Below are 17,171 nucleotides of genomic sequence, written 5' to 3' on the forward strand. Positions count from 1 at the left end.
TGGGCATTGCCCTATTGCAATGCCTATGTCATTTCTGCTTCTTAAATTAGAAGTTGGATTGTGCAATTATAAAGAATTAATAGGAATTGCAACAGGAAAACCATAGATATTAGCAATATACTGAAAACTGTTATATGAAGTGTTAGTCTTTAATTCAATAATCATATTGAACGTGAAGACACTGATGTTTGTAAGAACTAAAGCAGACCAGATTTACCACTATTTTGAAGAGTAGAAACTTAAAAACTCAAGTTTAGCGACTCAGGCACCCATGCAAGTTTTAGATAACTTCTCTTAAAGCTGCTAAAAACACCCACAACTCTCTTTAAAAATGATCCTATTCCTAGCCCCTTGTAGCTTTAATACTACTTTTTACTCTTCTACTTCAGCATTTGTTTCTTTGAGAGCGTTGCTCTCTTTGTGGACAGATGCAGTGGCTTTTGATTCCAGTTCTTCCAGCTGTTCTACTGAAGAGACACATAGATCTTCATCTTTAACAGTATCTGACAGCTTACACATCTTCTCCCGAAGGCGTTGAGAATATCGCAGAGGGGTTACAATTTTCAGGTTTTTAGCACTGGAGTAGTTTGCCTCATGTTGCATCTTCACACTAAGGGAAAAAAATAAATAAATCACTAAACACAGGTACACAAATTGCTTCTGTAGCATCTATGAGAAACAGCAAGTCATGATTCCTATATTCAAGGTACCATAGCCAAAGGAAAGGGGAGACAGGCCCTCTCCCAGTCATACTCTTCTTGGGCAAAACATTTTAATTTGGAGAACCTCCCGTAAAGAGTTTCCACAGGAAGATTCCCTTCCATTCAATCAGGGAGAAGTGCTTTTACCACTATGAGGGACAGTGGTTTCTTAGAAGAAACCTTATGACAAAAAATAATTTAAATGTTATTTTTTTCCTGAGATTACTAGCCAAGATTTTGTCTCAAGATATAATTAAGACAGTCTTTAAAGGACAGTTACATCTTGTTAACTTCTGTATTGTATAACATCTACATTTGATAAACGGGGGACTGAAGACACCTTTCTCTTTACTTAGCTCAGGGCAGAACTGCTACTTCCATGTGGGCTCTGGGAGTGGACCCTAAATCTCAATTGTATGTCTTTGCCACAGGAAGTTTTGATTAGTCTGTAGTGAAGCATTCAAAAAGAATCACAGTTTAAGCAAAGAGAAATTTATTTAACAAGACTTGTTTCTGAAGGAAGAGAAAGCAATCCTAAGTTCTTGATAGCTTTTAAATAGGTGTTCACAAGTGCAGAGCCTCCCAGTTTCAGCAGGACAAAAACACTTTCAATTGTTACCTTGAATAATCTTACCTCTCCAAGTATGGTGTGGTAGGTAGAGTGTTAACACAATAAGAGGTGTTATCCTCCCTCTCAGGAGAATTAACTTCTTGAGCTCTATCTTTTATCCCATCCTCATTCTGCTCTTCTGTTTCACCTTTGCCTTTCTTTTTTGCACGTTCTTTAGTCTTGTGCTTTTTATTCTTTTTTGGCAAGATCTCTTCTCTTGGTTTTACCTCTAAATTAATTTCTTCTTTTTGGATCACTTCACTGCTTATCTCTGTCTTCTTGTCATCACTCTCTGCTTTCTGGTCATTATCACAGCTGACATCCTTGATGGCCTCCTCAGACTGCTCTACAGATGAACTTGGCTCCTTGCTGGCTTCAACGACATCATTTAAATGAGCTTCTATCACAGTTCCCTCTAAAATATTAACATTGAAGTGTAGCTGTAATTAGTTACAACTCAAGAGAAAATGCTTGAGAGAGAACTCTGAAACCTTAAAGCTTTACATGAGAACAAAAGCACAGTTGAGGCTCAGCCACAGCAGTTTGTTACTAATAATTTTAGTCACCTTCAAGAATCTACAACGTGAAAACTCAGACTAAGTTCATCCTGAAAAGTCATTCTCCTCCTTCTCAAGTCTGGCAGGTCTGAAGAAGTATTTCAGTAAGTTTATGGGATCAAATACACATCAGGTTACTTTATATTGAACAGGAAAGTTCAATTAACAGCAAATTATGGCAAAACTACTTTACTTTGCTTCCAAACCCAGAGTATTTATCCCCTTTAACTGACACTATGCCATAACATGATCAGGCACCTGCTAATCAAGTGGTTTGTGTCAAAGAGGCAAATTATTTTTAGCTCTTTATCAAGCTAAAATATCCAGACAACATTTCTAGAGTTTAAGTAGAACGTTTGAATATGAAAACATCCCCACTACTCATTTTAACATGCCCACAATTGAAAAGGATTAGTTAGTCAAGGTTCTTTTCAAAGTCAAATGAGTACAAAATTATCACAGAGAAGTTTCCATAAAATGGAATTTATTGTCGGCACAAAAAGTTTAAAAAATTAGCTTGTATTGCCAGTTAAGCCACACATTTAACTAGAATAGACTACTGAGACTTACCATCCTTAGACTCGAAAAATCTTGCAGCCTTTTTCATAGTATCAATTAGAGTATGTCGTAGTTCATCTTTAGGCTGAAAAAGAAGTTGCATCGTTTTAAAAAAACAGTTCCAAATAGTTTCAACTTATTTGGTATAACAGTTGCAGGGAAAATGGTGCAGACCACATGATGTTCATATTACAAATGCTTTATGGAATGCTATTGAGACACAGGTCAGAACACACATGAATCCTGTATTTTCTGTATTTGATGTACTAAGGGCTATTTGTTGCCCTGAAATCCTACCGATACTAAAACACAAGACTTAAGCCTGCTAATAAATGTAAAATTGAGTTGTTTTGAGTTTCTAGTGCTAACAGAAGTCTCAGTCCTTAATTTCTTCCAGGAGGAACATCAATATATTTTGATGATCCTAAGGCTTTCTTCTTGCAGGTAGTATCTAGAGTGGTTAGAGCAAACCAAATTTTTTTTTTTTAGTAGGTCACATGACTCTCCTACTATGAAAAAAATTATTTAAAACAGAAGTAGTTGGTATTTATTAATAAATACAAAGGCATGAAATTATGGTACATCTCAGACTTTAAGACAAGCTGCTCACCATTGCTCCTGCCAAAACGGCCTCCTCAAAGACAGCAATAAGCTTTTCAAGAGGGCCCATCTGTTCAAGACGCATACAGCAGATCCAATATTTTGCAAGCTTTTTGGCCCCAGGAGTGCTCTGTGTCAGATCTTCCAACATAGCACGTACATCATCACCTTGACATCCCTAAGGTCAACACAAAAGCAGAGATTTAAATGCAGTTCTGTATTTTAGCTGGGTTTGAACTAGAAAGAAGGTATTTCTTATTTCTTTGGAGAGTAACCCTGAAAGCTGAAGGTGGCCAGTGTTTCCAAGACTGAAGTATGAACTTGAGCAGAAGAACAGTCATTCACCTATTCTTCCAAATGAGATGTATACAGTATTGTAAGTAGAAGAGTAGTAGTAGAATGCATAGACATCTTCAGAACTATTAAAACAGACCTTTTCAGAAACACAGGCAAGTTTCTGCAAGTGGGAAACTGTTTTAAATTAACTACTTCATAGCCACTCCTTACATTATAGCTATTCTACTTTATTACATTACCATTATTGCCTAACCTTATTGGGTAGTTCAGTATGTTACTGAAGCATACTGAGAACTTATTTCTTCAGGTGTAGACAAGAAGCTATGATATTGCTTAACTTGGAGAGCAATTAGTTCTCTGCATCCAATTCACAGGTGCAGCATGCCTGGACTGGCACATTGTAGGAACCTATATTATTAGAATGTGGTAGGGAAGGGACTAAATACCTGTTCAGTTAACTGCAGACATTCAGCAAGAGTCTGGTTGACCTTTTCACTGTTTAACACATTCTCTAAAGAATCACCAGAAGAGAATTTTTGTTCTTCACTTTCAGACTGGGTTCCCAGAAGCACAGATATAGGAGGCCTCCTCATCACTCTTCCTCTAGATGCTCTCCATTCAGCCAGGCGAGCTCTGCATTTAAGCATATTATTAGCTGAAGTGACAGGTGTTTTATTTTTTGTGTTGACTGACACAGGCTGGGGTAAGTCATACAAAGACATACTTGCCAGATAGTCTGAGTCCTCTGCCTTTAATTTTAAAAGGAGCAGAGCTGCCATTTAGACCTGCACAGAAACTTCAGAGCTAGCAGTTCTCTATCTGATTTAGGTATCTATCAGGTCAGAACATTTCAATCTTTCCCTTTCAAGCAACAAGACACTTAAGGGACAGAGCCTTTTTTTCAAGAGAGAAAGCTTCTGATTTCCTATCACAAAGCTTTTAAAATCCTTAACTAATGTGTAATTCAGTCTTTATATATATTTCATTTCAACCCCATCCCTCCCTGTCCACCAATTTTTTATTAAATGTGGCTTTCTACAAGGAGCTCTACCAAGAATACGAAATAACTTTAAACTACACATCTTCACCTAATCAACTGCATTCACCAAGCTGAAAAACGTGCTTGACAAGTACTCTCCCTTTCAGCCATAAACAAGTTCACTTCTATAGATATCCTGTAACATCCTTTTTTTTTTTTTTTTTAAGTAGTGGCATGCATATGCAATACATCTACAGGATCATCTGGCATGCTTAAGGCTGTCACAACACTTAGCCTTAAAAACAAAGAGCTTGAGCAATACGTATTTTCTGTAACTGCACGGGACAAACAGTAAACCTGAAGAGCTGCTGAATTAGTCTGAATCCTGATTTCACTCAGCATTGTCTACAGCTTTAGTCTGCTGCCCTTGGGCATCAATAGTCACACACTATTTTCTCTTATTTTTCAGTGCATATAAAATAAGAAATAGACCAAAATAGGTATTTCATGGAAAGAAGGTCTAAATACCTCCCAAGATTAAGCTACAATGTCAATTCAGTTACCTTCTCTCTTCTGCAGACTCTTTTGACAGAACAGATTTTCTGTTGCCATTAGTTTTAGAACCCTGTCCTGACTTTGTACCAGGAACAACAGAAATTGATTTTGCTGGAGCTTCTGGTCTTCCATCTGCACATTTCTTCGCTCCTACTGCTCTGTGGTCAGAAATGTTAGAAACTGACTTTAGTGGCTGTGGTTCCCTTGCACTGATCCTTTTCTGGACTGCAACTTTCTTTGGTGCTACAGCAGATATCAGTTGCCACTTATTCAGATTGCACTGTGAGCTAGTAGCAGCTTTGTCTGGTTTGCTCCTAAATGGGAGAGCATTTGTTTTTATAGAATTACGGTTGTTTGTGACTTCAATGGTTTTCAGAACTATGGTACCATTTCTCGTGGATGAAGAATTTGCTGCTGGTTTGGTGGCAGATGGAAGAAGCTTCTTGTCTGGCAAAGAACTCTTTCCCCCCTCATTTTTTGGTGCCTTTCGGAAGGAGTTTATCTTGGATTGGATAACTTTGCCACGATATGTACCAAGCACTGGTTTCTTTGGTAGGCTAACATTTATATTTTGTTTTTCTGCAATCAATTGCTTCTCTTTTCTGCTTTTTAATTGCAAAAAGGCCTTGCTGAGTGACATATGCTGAGATTTTATTTCAGTGACCTTATGATCCTCAGGGTTATAATTCGTGCTTGATGCAGAATTTGTCAGTGTGCTCGTGGAAGTGTTTAAAATGACATCTTTTTCTGAGGTTCCACTTGATTGATCCCATGACAGTTTATTAGCATTCTCTTTATTTTCCTGAAATCAAGAGCATATTTAGAGATGTTAGAGGTTCATTCATTCTGCATGTTACTTGCTTTCAGAGGCTTTCACTCCTTTGTAGGAGTAAGGTGGTTAACAGTAAATGCCAACTTAAAAGCATCTACAAAAGTAGTGTATTTACACTGAGTAGAATATTTGTCAACTATTGCAGAATACACATTAAAAAGATCAAGTAAAGTTTATTTAAGTTCTACCTTGGAAGCAAGAAGGCCTAACTTGGGACCTACAATCTTCGTCCAGAAACAAAACTCTCAAACCACTTGTTGGCTTATAACTACAAAAGTCATCTTCGAAGAAGAATCATAAAGTAGAAACTTGTTTTGGGCTGTATATAGTAAAAATATTGCATACATCACTTCATGGCAGCACCATTCCTGCACTTGGTGTGGATAGCTAACACTAGGTAGCAAGTAAAGCTTTTAATTAGTAGATTAGGGTAAGTTTCCAGAAGAGGAAGAATTTCTTACTAATGAGCTGTAGGATGGTATAATTGATGGGTGGCCTTACTACTCCCTGAAACTCACAACCATTTGTTTTTAGCATAACTCTAGCCCAAAGGCCATGAGAATGGGACCAGGTCTTTTTCTCTAAACAATATTCTCTACAGTAACTATTTCAGCATTGTCCAAGCACCACCTTATGGAAGACTGCAAGATTGAAGAGGAGAAACAAAATGTGCATGGCACATGGAAGTCTGCAGAAGATGATACTCTTCTTTAAGGACTCCCTTGAACTGTAGGAAAACTACACTGCATCTCATTTCCTGGTTTGTCATTCAGCTTAGAGATAGATTTGACCAAGTCAATAACTAGAGCTTGAGTAAGAAGGCTGATATTTAAGGAAGCTACACAGTTTAAGTCAGCTTTAAAATCACATACAATGCTAGCACAGGCCAAAATGTCTCCCTTCAGCAAATTTCTATAAATAAGCCAAAAAACACAAAACTTTGTTCTCACTTTAAGAATTTTTCTTCTCAGCACTCATTTTTAAGGTTTTTCTTTCCTCCTCAGATGACCTCACATCTGAAATCTTTTGGAACCTAAACTTAATAACCATCTAACATAAACACAGGTTTTGTGTCTTTTTTTTTCCCCCTCACCTTTCCCTGAGAACAGGTCTGGTGAACAATCTGTATTCTACTATTTCTAAACAGTACAACCACGTTCATCTTCATTCTGCAGAAGTGAGACACAATGATAGAGGGAAACATTCCCTTGAACTCTGATTAGTTACTAGCATCTACTCTTGAATACCTTAAATTTGCCAACATCACAAGTGAAAAATCACACACATTCAACAGTTTTTTTAGTTGCTTGGTTTTCTTCAAAATATTAGAGTACAAAGGAACAATTCTTTACTCTGACCTTGCTTAATTTTAAATAACTTGCCTTAAGACTGAAAATATATTCAAAAGTTCTCAGAATCTCAAGAAAAGTTGCTATAATTTAATCATTTTTTGAGTAATAATGGTATCCCTCTTTAACCTCCCCTCTCCAGTCAGGTACAAACTAAATATCAATATGATCCATTACATACAGTAATGCAACAGCTCTACAAAAAGTCTATAAGCAGCCACTGAATGATGTTTTAACAATTGCTTCTCTACACTTGCAAACTTCTCATGCTTTGGAAGTTATGTAATTTAGCTACAGTTTAAGTGAGTAGAAAGTTGTAACCACACAGAGTGCCATGAGTATCTGAGTCTCAGGCAAAAACTTACCATTTCTGGCTTTGGAGATGTTGAGAGCTGTATTTTATCTTGCAGCTTATTGCTAGTTGCTCTCCTAGTTCTGCTACTGCTTAAAAAAGAAAGGACATCTTAAATAATGCTGCAACATAATAAAGGATGTATTTTTAGAGGCAAGTTCACATGGTCGAGGTGGCAGTCTGCAGGCTGAGTTCTTTTCTGTTCAGCTTGTATTCTTACTCCAGAAAGAAAAGAAAAAAAGAAGGTTAAGCAACCACTGATCAGTGGCCACACTGCAAAACATCCCTCTTGCACCACAGAGAGATGGTTAACAGAGAGGAAGAAAAGAGAACAGAGTGTATTTACTGCAGATGCCATTCTCACGCTTCAGGATGGGCACGAACTTGTCTGGTCTGATGCAGGTGCTGCAGAAGGTCAGGTTTCTAAATGCTGCAGTGGAGAGGGAAGAGGGAGCAGCACAAGGAGTTGTAGCTCAGCTACTGCCATCATCAGAGGCCAGGCCATTTGAGACAAGCCTAAACAAGGATACATCATTCCTAACACCCTGACAGGTTCCAAAACCTGCAGTCAGGCACCAGAGCTGGCACCAGACTACCCAGTAACAAAACTGCCAAGACCAGTATTGTCTCCTAGCAACTATAAAAATGTATTGACAGCTCAGAAGAAAAACATCTTAGTTTAAAGTTACAAAATCCAGATTATTCCTCAAATGCTTCATGATGCATTATATGAAACATGCAATGGAAAATAAACATTCCAGTTAGCAACTGATAGCTTTGTATCAGAGGATTGTCTGAAAGCTGAAAATGAAGGTACATTGGTGAAAATAAGTAGTGACTCTGAAATGCTGGAGAAAGCAGCCTGAATCATGCTATCACCTCCATGTCACCTTTGATAGAGAATACATGGTAAGGCAACTGATCAGAAGTTAGAGTCACTCAGGTTGGAAAATACCTTTAAGATCTGCAACTGTTAACCTGTTAACACTGTCTACTCCCCCACTAAACCATGGAATTCAGTAGAGAAGGAATTGAAAGCAAGGAAAAGAAAAGCAAATCAAATGTTAAATTAAGAGATGAAAGGAGATGAGCCTGATTCTCTAACATAAGACAGCTTTATATAACATGAAAGTGCTTGCCTTTTCCTGCTGCACAGTACAAGTCTTATTATATTTAATCGTTGTCATTTATGTGCATTTTATAGTCAGAAATTGTTGATAGATGTGTACTAGCTCAGCGTTGTTGAACATGGGACATGCCACTTAATGTATACAAAATGGGAAGCAAGAGTTCCCATTCCTGTTACTTATTGGAAGGTCTTATACTAGATGTACAGATCTTAGACAACAGCAAGAATAAGGTTTAAATACAAGTCAATAAGAAGCACAACTAATTTAAGCGATAAGTGTTCACATTCTGTTTACAGATCATTATGCTTGGCTGCTGGCCATCACACAGGCTAGGTTTTATTACAGTGTATCTGCTTTTAGCAGAAAAGCATGAATTTTGTAACTACAAAAACACAATGACCCTAAACTAAGTGGATTATAACACATGCAGCATAGCTTGAGTTGAAAGAGAGGGAAAAAGTTATTTGCAGAAACCAGGCTATAGAGGCAAACAGCAAAGTGATATCTGAAATAAGAGCTCTGACAGGAAGATATCCTGTTCTGTCTCGGTCTCTAAAGAAGCAGATCACATACTTCATAAATTGCATCTGTTATGCAATAGGTTAACAAAAACTGTTAGTATTTTTAGGAAATCCATGAGGACACAAGTCTTATCTCACCTTTGATTGAGGTAGGTTCTTTGCAAGAACTGTTACTTATGTCTTTCCCACCAATTATGAACCTTTCTAAAGGAATGCAAGCCATAACACAGATACTACCTGATAGATGTCTGGTTTTCTTGAATGGGTACACCAGAGAAGGTCTTTTTTCTTGATAGATACTCTTCAACTTTTTGTCGTCTTTGTTCTAGGGAAGTTAAAAACAATGCTTCTTACACTTCCAGCAAGCACAGTTTTCACTTGAGACAGTAGCAAGGTAAGCACAGCACACATGAACCTAACTGACCATCTCTAAAATCATTTGCTCCTCTGCACTTGTCATCTAGGCATCTGCACAAGTGTTGTATTAATAGAAACATTAATAACACCACAAAGTGGCCTTGGAAAAGGTCTTAAACCAACTGTCACTGCCTTAAAACAGTCATTCCAGAACAGGACATTATTTCCCATGTTTGCACTGGCTGCAGAGTCTTCCATCCTTCATAGGACTACACTGTTGATCTTTTTCAAAGATCTTTCCTTGTTCCTGTAGGGAATTAGTGATCTTAACTAGCTAGAAGCAGCTGGGGGCCCAAAGCAAGCTCAAACATCCACACAGCCCATCTAGACAGTTAAGACTCCAAGTCCTACAACTGTTTCTCATATAGAGGGATGTGAATGCAAGAAGTCAAAGGCTCAGAACAACAATTACTTTGTGGCATTCAGGAGCTCATGGCATTGCACCATCCTCCATCATAGGCAGGCTCATTCAGGAGTAGAAGCCTGAAATTAAATCATTTGAATCTATTTGCAAGTGTTCATTATCTTTCATACTTTGTCTTGCCCATTGGTCTTGGTTCACACTTGATAAACACTTAGTAAACACATCTCTGCAAGGTCCATCAGCATGTTCCCTCAGTGCTAAGACATTGCTTTACTACTAACATTGAGACAGCACAAACTGCTGAAACATTGTAGTATTTGTGGACCCGAAATTTACTCCTGAGAGGAGCTAAGTACTTGATTACATACATTCCACGGTAAAAAGGTTTCATCCCCCAGAATGGGGCAATCACCCCCAGAACTTCCCAAGATTATGATAGAGCTAAAAAGGGTGAGTTCTTATGTGAGGTCACACCAAAGCCTGAAATAGACAGCCAGCAGAATGGATTGAGACTTCGACTTACTGCAGCGCTGCGTTTCTCTGAGGATCTCCTCCTTTCTCAGCGCAGCTGTCCCAGCCCGTGGGGCAGTGCCCATCACGTGTAGCAGAGCTGTGACTGCCTGCTCAGCACCGAGCTCAGACTGAATCCTGGAGCCTCTCAGGCCCCCTCTGCTTCAGCAGCTGCGGTCTGATCACGGCAATACAGCCCGTTTGGCGTGCAGAAGCCAAACCGGTACAGCTCGCATGGGTCAGAAGCTCCAAAGCCACAGCAGCGGGCGCTGCTGTCAAGCCCTGCCCGTTCCCTGAGTGCGCCTGAGGCCCTTGCCCTTGTCCCGCTCCTCTCTCCCCCCGGCTTCTCCCTCACCCGCCGCAGCCTCACGCCAGCCCAGTCGGGGCGGTACCCGCAGACAGCCCTGGCAGCGAGCTCCTCGGCTCCGCGCGGCCTGGAGCGCCGGACCCTTCAACCCCCCGCTCCCCCCGGCTCTTCGTCTCCCGGTGCTCGCCCCGCCGGCCTTACCTCGGTACGCCGGCTCGGACCTACGGCTGGCGGGGAGCTGCGGAGGGGTAGAGGCCGCCATGGCCGCCGCGGTCTTTGAGCGGTTGGGAACGTTCGAATCCCCCGCGGCACAGCGCCGTTCTGATTGGCCCGGCCGCGGGACTTGAACTGACCAATGGCGAGCGGCAGGGGGGCGGTGCCTGAGCCGGACCGCCAGGGGGCGGAGCGGTAAGATGGCGGCAGCGCCTGGCGCCGCCGGTAGAGGGCAGGGGAGGTGCGGGATGGGGCTGCCTGGCCCGGGGGTGCGGGAGCGGAGTGGTGGCGGCTGCGGCCTGGTGTGCCGGCGGTAACCGGGGAGGGGAAGGGAAAGGAAAGGGAGAAAGGGCAGAGCGCTCGCCATGGACAGGTTTTCGTGGACCAGTGGGTTGCTGGAGCTGGGAGAGACGCTGGTGATCCAGCAGCGCGGTGTGCGGCTCAGCGACGGGGAGGAGAAGGTGACGGGAGCGGCCCTGGCAGGGGCCTGCGGGAGCCGGGGCGGGGGGTGCGCGCAGGGCTCGGTCCTGAGCCTTCTGCTGCGAGGTGGCGAGGAACCTGAGTGAGGGTGGCATCGGGTGCGAGAGTGCCTGGCTGGAGGCGGAGTGAGACGAGGGGTGCGAAGGGGGCTGGGGGAGCATCGGTCAGAGGCCTGGGAGGTTGAGTACGTTTTGCTCCAGGGTCTGGCGGGGTTTGGCTCTGTGACAGGAGTGTGAAGGAGGAGATTCGCGCTTTGTGGGACCGAGGGAGAACTTGGGCGGTGTGTGCCACGCGAAGGGAGGGTTGGCATCCCCACCGGGGTTGCGTGTGTCCTGGTGTCACTGTTGTGCGGCTGCTGGGGCTGTCGCTTCCTGTGTCAGCGCTGAGCACTTCCCCGGGCTGCGCGGTGCAGCAGCCTCTGCTCTCCGGGGCTTTGGTGTCACCTGTAGGACATGTCACACATCGCACACTTGAGCTCTCTTGCCCTCAGCACTCACCAGAGCCCACTCACTTACTGCGTTACTTCAAGTGCTGGAGTAATTATTTGATCTCTTCGTTTTTCCGTGCCACAGTAGTTGCATATCCTCATAAAAAGCTGTGAAAACGTGCCTCAAGTTTTACAAAGAGGAAACAGTTTGCTAACACAGATTTTCCACATACAGGTTGCTGTCTGATAAGTATTAAATTTTTCAACAGTAAAGTGTGTCCAGTTCTGGGCCCCTCAGTTTAGGAAGGATATCGAGGTCCTGGATCGGGTCCAAATGAGGGCAACCAGGCTGGTGAAGGGACTTAAGCAAATATCCTATGAAGAGAGGCTGAGGGAGCTGGGGCTGTTCAGCCTGGAGAAGAGGAGGCTTAGGGGAGACCTCATCACTCTCTACAACTCCCTGAAAGGAGGGGGTAGCCAGGGTGGGGGTTGGTCTCTTTTCCCAAGCAACTCTCAGCAAGACAAGAGGGCATGGTCTTAAGTTGTGCCAGGGGAGGTTTAGGTTGGATATTAGAAAGAATTTCTTTACGGAGAGGGTGATCAGACATTGGCATGGGCTGCCCAGGGAAGTAGTGGATTCTCCATCCCTGGAGATATTTAAAAAGAGACTGGATGTGGCACTCAGTGCCATAGTCTGGTAACTGCAGCAGTAGTGGATCAAGGGTTGGACTTGATGATCTCTGAGGTCCCTTCCCACCCATCCAATTCCATGATTCTTTGATTCTATGTATAGAAACAATACTCCTGTGTGACAGGCTAGAAGATTTCTGACTATAGAATTTTACTAGGTTGTGCTTTTTTGGCATAACTTTTACTTCCTTTGTCACCAAACAGTATTCCAAAGCCAAGAGCCCTGTTTAAAACATGATATTTAAGCATGTATATTGCACAGCATATCTAGGGAGGGTCATTCAGGATTTCCTGGGGGAAAGTTTTAGCAGTGGAAAAACAGAAGTTTGTTTATATCCATCTAATCCTTTTCTACTAATTTTCTCCACCGTTTCCTAAATTTCATTTATTGTGTTTTCTGAAAAAAAGAGAACCTTCCCAAAATACTGCCTTGTTGTATCTGATTGCTATGTTATGGAAATGTGTAATGTTTCCAAGATCAATATTAGTACAACTTACTAGTGTAATTTGTTGTTGATCTCTTTTATTTTTCCTGTTTAGGTACAATTTAATAGTGGAGTATTACTGCTTAGTACACATAGACTAATCTGGAGGGATCAGAAGAATCATGTAAGTCCCACTTTTGTGTCTTTCATGTAGTTTTGTATGTAAAATCCATAAGAAACAACATAAACATATATTTTGTATGTAAATTCCATAATAACCTATAGGTAGCTTGCAATGAAAAGACTGCACACAGAGAGGACTTTTTTCTTTCCTTTGTGTGTGTTTTGGTTTACAAGCATAGTCCATTCTTTGGCTCACAGCAAAAGGAATGTTCTTTGACCCAGTTCTGCATTAATAAATTAATCATGCAGAGATGTGAAGGGATGGGAATGAATCATACAAATCCTTCTTTTCTACAGCACAGAAATGGAGGAGAAAAGAATTTGGTATCATGCACTAAAAAGCATTAGTTTTGAGACTGAAGTTGACTATCTCAGGCAAATCATAATGTGACCTCCTCTTCCATAATCCTTGTCTAGCAAGACCTTTTCTTCTTCATTGTTTTTAAGTCTATTTTTTCTGTCTTCTGCTCCCCCGTTGTAGTCCCTGACTATGATTTGGTCCTAATTTGATGGCAGTATTATTGTGTACAGTGTTAACCTCCCAACTGCCCATTGCTACACTCAACCATCTCTTCATTAAGCTAGAATGTTTGTCCTGCTATGGAGAATTGACTTGGAGGCTAAGTGGCAGTTTCAGAACTGCAGGGTAGTAATACTGCTGCTGAATGCTCTGTGTCACCAAGCCAGAGCCTGAGATTGCAGGCTAGAAATGGGTGAGAAAGACTACAAAAATCTTAAAAGCTCCAAGCACAGACAGTGACATCATCCACCATTGTACAGCTGCAATCAAATGAGAAGTGTTCCTCAGAACCAAGTTGGATTATGCTTGTGGTGGACTCAGTCTTTTTTATATTTATCCCTGGAAACCAGGTTTAGAGAGGGAATGCTCAGATGACATCTTTTCAAAGGCAAATTGTATTCCACTGGATTAGTTCTGTGAGAGGATACCTGAAGCACCTCTCCTACCCAAAGGCGATTCCTTACCAAGTGTCACATCCTTGCTCCAAAGCTAGGAGCTACTAAGAGCCTTCTGAAGATAAGGTGACCAAGGATGTTCATGAAATGGCAAAGCAGTATATTTTTTTCATTACGGATTTTTTCAGAAGCAGCAGAACTATTTTTAGTATCAATTTTTCAAAAACTTTTAAGAGCTGTTACCCACAGTAGGATTAATGTTAAGGTCCGGAGCTGAGTGTCCAGACCATGAACTATTCTGTATAAATTAACATTTTTTTTCACTTAGTCAGCATGAGATAATTTACCTGTGCTAGACTGTGTTAATAATTTCTTAGTTGCTTCATCAGCATCTCTTTTTTAGAGGTGGACATGTACTGCAATACACGCTATTTATCATATTCTCAGTTAAACTGGAAGAAGGTAGATTTAGGTTAGACATTAGGATGAGCGTGGTGAGACACTGAAGCAAGTTGTTCAGTGAGGTTGTGGATGCTTCATCCCTGGAAGTGTTCAAGGCCAGGCTTGATGGGGCTTTGAGCATCCTGGTCTAATGGGAGTTGCCCCTTTCCATGGCATGGGAGTTGGAACCAGATGATCTTTAAGGTCCCTTCTAACCCAAACCATTCTACAATTCTATGGAGTTTAGAACTTTGATACAAAAGATTTGTTAAATTGCTGAGTCCTTTTGTGAATCTAGTTTGAAGCATCTGAAGTTGACACTTAAGTTTCTAGATCTCAGTTTCAACTTCGTATTAATTTTCTACTTATATTTCTCTTTAATATATTTTTAACACCCTATGTCATATGGACTGCCTCAGGCAGCACCTGTAGAAACTCATCGTGTTGGTAAAGTTGGGGAAAATAACACTTGATTTTAGATAATGACTTGTCAGGATATACTTTTAATTTCATTTGTGTTTCCCTTGATTATTCCAGGAGTGCTGCATTGCTATACCTCTGTCTCAAATTGTCTTCATTGAAGAGCAAGCAGCTGGGATAGGAAAAAGGTAAGGTGATAGTCATTGTTTTTTTCAAATGGATAGTCTGCACATGCATGATATATGAGATACTCAAGGCTATAGATTAATTCATGGGAGATTCCATGTACAAATTTAGTTTCTAGACCAACAGCCACAAGGACCTCCTTTCTTCACTTGATGTCAAATATATGAGAGTCATGACAAAGCAGTGTTTTATGTGGTTTGTTAAAGAATTGTCTTGTAATCACTAAACAAGTATGTGTTCCAGGTTGCCATTTTCATTTGATTAGTCATAAATGACAGAAATGGTTTTGCTGGATCTGTGAAAGCTAATTTTAGTCTTTTGTGCCACAGAACTGGTTGGGGATAGAAACTCTGCCAGATCCCATATTGTATAACTTTTCATGACCATATGATTTATTTTGATAATGGAAATGCTAGTGCTGGTTAGAAGGAATTTCAGTATTTCCACTCACTTGAATAACTAGCTCAGTATGATAAGTGTTTAAAAAAGTTTCAGAAGAAAGAGGAAAAAAATAACTGGAGAAAGATGTATGTATTTGGCATCTACTTGCAGCCTACAGTCAGATGGTTAAGGTGTATGCTGGGGGTATCCAGAAGAAATTGGGTAATTATGCCGAATACGTCAAGTAAATAAAGAGCCATGAAAAACTTGTCAGTAAAATGAAATGGGAATGGTGGATTTGTAGTCATACTGTGATAGTAGTCCGTGAAGTTCCTGAAATAATGCTATCTCAAGTTTTGTTTTGTTGGTGGATGTCCTTTTAGACTGTTATTTCCATACATGTTACCTTTAAATGTTGGTTTTGGACAACTTCACATGCAGTGTGCACAGGTGACATATACAAGTGGGACAGATTAAACATATTGAGACCTTCTGTTTTCCTGTGACAAAGGCAGTGTATTTTGGCAGTAGATATTGCAAGTCAGAAGCCAAATCAAATGACTTCTTGACAATTACTTTTTATTTAACTAAAATCTTTTTTAGAAATTATTGTTTGAAACATGAAGATTTGTTATGTTTATAAGAATTGATGGGTATATTTTAAATCTAGATATTACTGTTTTAGAGGTTACAGGAGTTTGCGTGCAAGATCTGTAATGCTGAATCAAAATACTTAAACATTGATACACAAAACATAAAGGATTATTTAATGTACTTTGGCTTTTATGTTAGATAAAGTTAATACAGGATTTGATTAAATGGTTAACTTTGGTGTAGAAATATTTTTTTAGGTGTTAACAGAAAGCTGCCTCTTCTCTGTAACTTTTTCTTAGTGCCAAAATAGTGGCTCATCTTCATCCTGCTTCTTCAAACAAAGAGCCAGGTCCATTCCAAAGCAGCAAATACTCCTACATCAAACTTTCTTTCAAAGAACACGGACAGATTGAAGTAAGTTTTGTACCGTGCAAACTTAGCACATCACACCTTTGTACATGTCTTTCTCCTCTTGCTGTGTTGGTGATAATTTTCCATGATCTTTCCATGTTTACTTTTGAGGTGGAGCTTTTTCAATACATTCTTTTTGGAGGCAAACACTGTGAGCCTTCAGAGTTCTATATGTTGGTTAAATAATACAAGTGGGGCTCCATAATTGTCAAGAAGCATTATTAGGCTTTGTCCTTACTTTAGAAATTTTAATATAATATTTTACTTCCTTTTTACATCTAAATTAAACTCGGGATTTTCCAAAATGACATCACTGAAATCTGTTAAATATTTAACAGTGTAAAAGGTGTTTGTAGCTAACCCTCCTACTGAGCAGGAAGCAAGCAACTTATTCCTAATCATCTCTCTGATTTTATTGCTGAACACCCTTTGTTGCTGCAGAGCTTTGTTTCATTTTATGTTTTACAGTTCATTTTTTTTTACCTACACAAAATTTAAAAGGCTTTGAGCATTCTAAGAAAACATAATGTTTTTAAAAGAAGGCTTATCCTAAAAAAAAAACAACAAAGAAACTGCACTTTATGAAGAATTTCACAGTACAAGATCCTCACTTGAAGAAATTGAGAGCTTTAAGTTTGAGCAATGAAAAAAGCCATACCCATTCACTGCAGAAAATCAGATTTTCAACTTGAATTAGTTATAAATGTCTTACTGTGCTTCGTGCTTACATAGCATATCAATTACACTTCAGATCTTTTATTTATGG

At 40.3% G+C, this 17,171-nt stretch overlaps 2 protein-coding genes across 3 annotated transcripts in view; one reads left to right on the forward strand and one right to left on the reverse strand.

The window, feature by feature from the left end:
- Nucleotides 1-11,244, reverse strand: CKAP2 (cytoskeleton associated protein 2). 2 transcript variants are annotated; one of them, XM_030465924.1, is made up of 9 exons: nucleotides 10,841-11,244; nucleotides 9,279-9,366; nucleotides 7,404-7,479; nucleotides 4,866-5,659; nucleotides 3,770-3,956; nucleotides 3,037-3,204; nucleotides 2,439-2,511; nucleotides 1,336-1,726; nucleotides 1-610 (listed from the first exon to the last, which is right to left on the reverse strand). In XM_030465924.1, exons 1-9 carry the CDS (start codon nucleotides 11,217-11,219, stop codon nucleotides 373-375), a joined length of 2,394 nt encoding a protein of 797 aa, XP_030321784.1. In that variant the 5' UTR covers nucleotides 11,220-11,244; the 3' UTR covers nucleotides 1-372. The 2 variants fall into 2 exon arrangements, with proteins under 2 accessions (XP_030321784.1, XP_030321777.1); XM_030465917.1 differs by having other exon boundaries at nucleotides 7,404-7,482.
- Nucleotides 11,099-17,171, forward strand: part of VPS36 (vacuolar protein sorting 36 homolog) — an 18,377-nt gene continuing 12,304 nt past the window's right edge. The window contains exons 1-4 of the mRNA XM_008501633.2: nucleotides 11,099-11,313; nucleotides 12,990-13,058; nucleotides 14,951-15,021; nucleotides 16,294-16,408. Coding sequence (XP_008499855.1) covers nucleotides 11,218-11,313; nucleotides 12,990-13,058; nucleotides 14,951-15,021; nucleotides 16,294-16,408 — 351 coding nt within the window. The 5' untranslated portion in view covers nucleotides 11,099-11,217. The remainder of the gene's footprint in view (nucleotides 11,314-12,989; nucleotides 13,059-14,950; nucleotides 15,022-16,293; nucleotides 16,409-17,171) is intronic.

Source organism: Calypte anna, chromosome 1, assembly GCF_003957555.1.
Source record: "Calypte anna isolate BGI_N300 chromosome 1, bCalAnn1_v1.p, whole genome shotgun sequence".
NCBI lineage: Eukaryota > Metazoa > Chordata > Aves > Apodiformes > Trochilidae > Calypte > Calypte anna.

Bases quoted from the DNA above. Each gene is read 5' to 3' on its own strand.
- CKAP2 (XM_030465917.1), bottom strand. From the start codon at position 11,219: ATGGCGAGCGCTCTGCCCTTTCTCCCTTTCCTTTCCCTTCCCCTCCCC. The intron at 9,367-10,840 runs GTAAGGCCGGCG...TAACTTCCCTAG, and splicing joins GTCCGAGCCGGCGTACCGAG to AACAAAGACGACAAAAAGTT. The intron at 1,727-2,438 runs GTAAGTCTCAGT...TTAATATTTTAG, and splicing joins ATTTTTCGAGTCTAAGGATG to AGGGAACTGTGATAGAAGCT.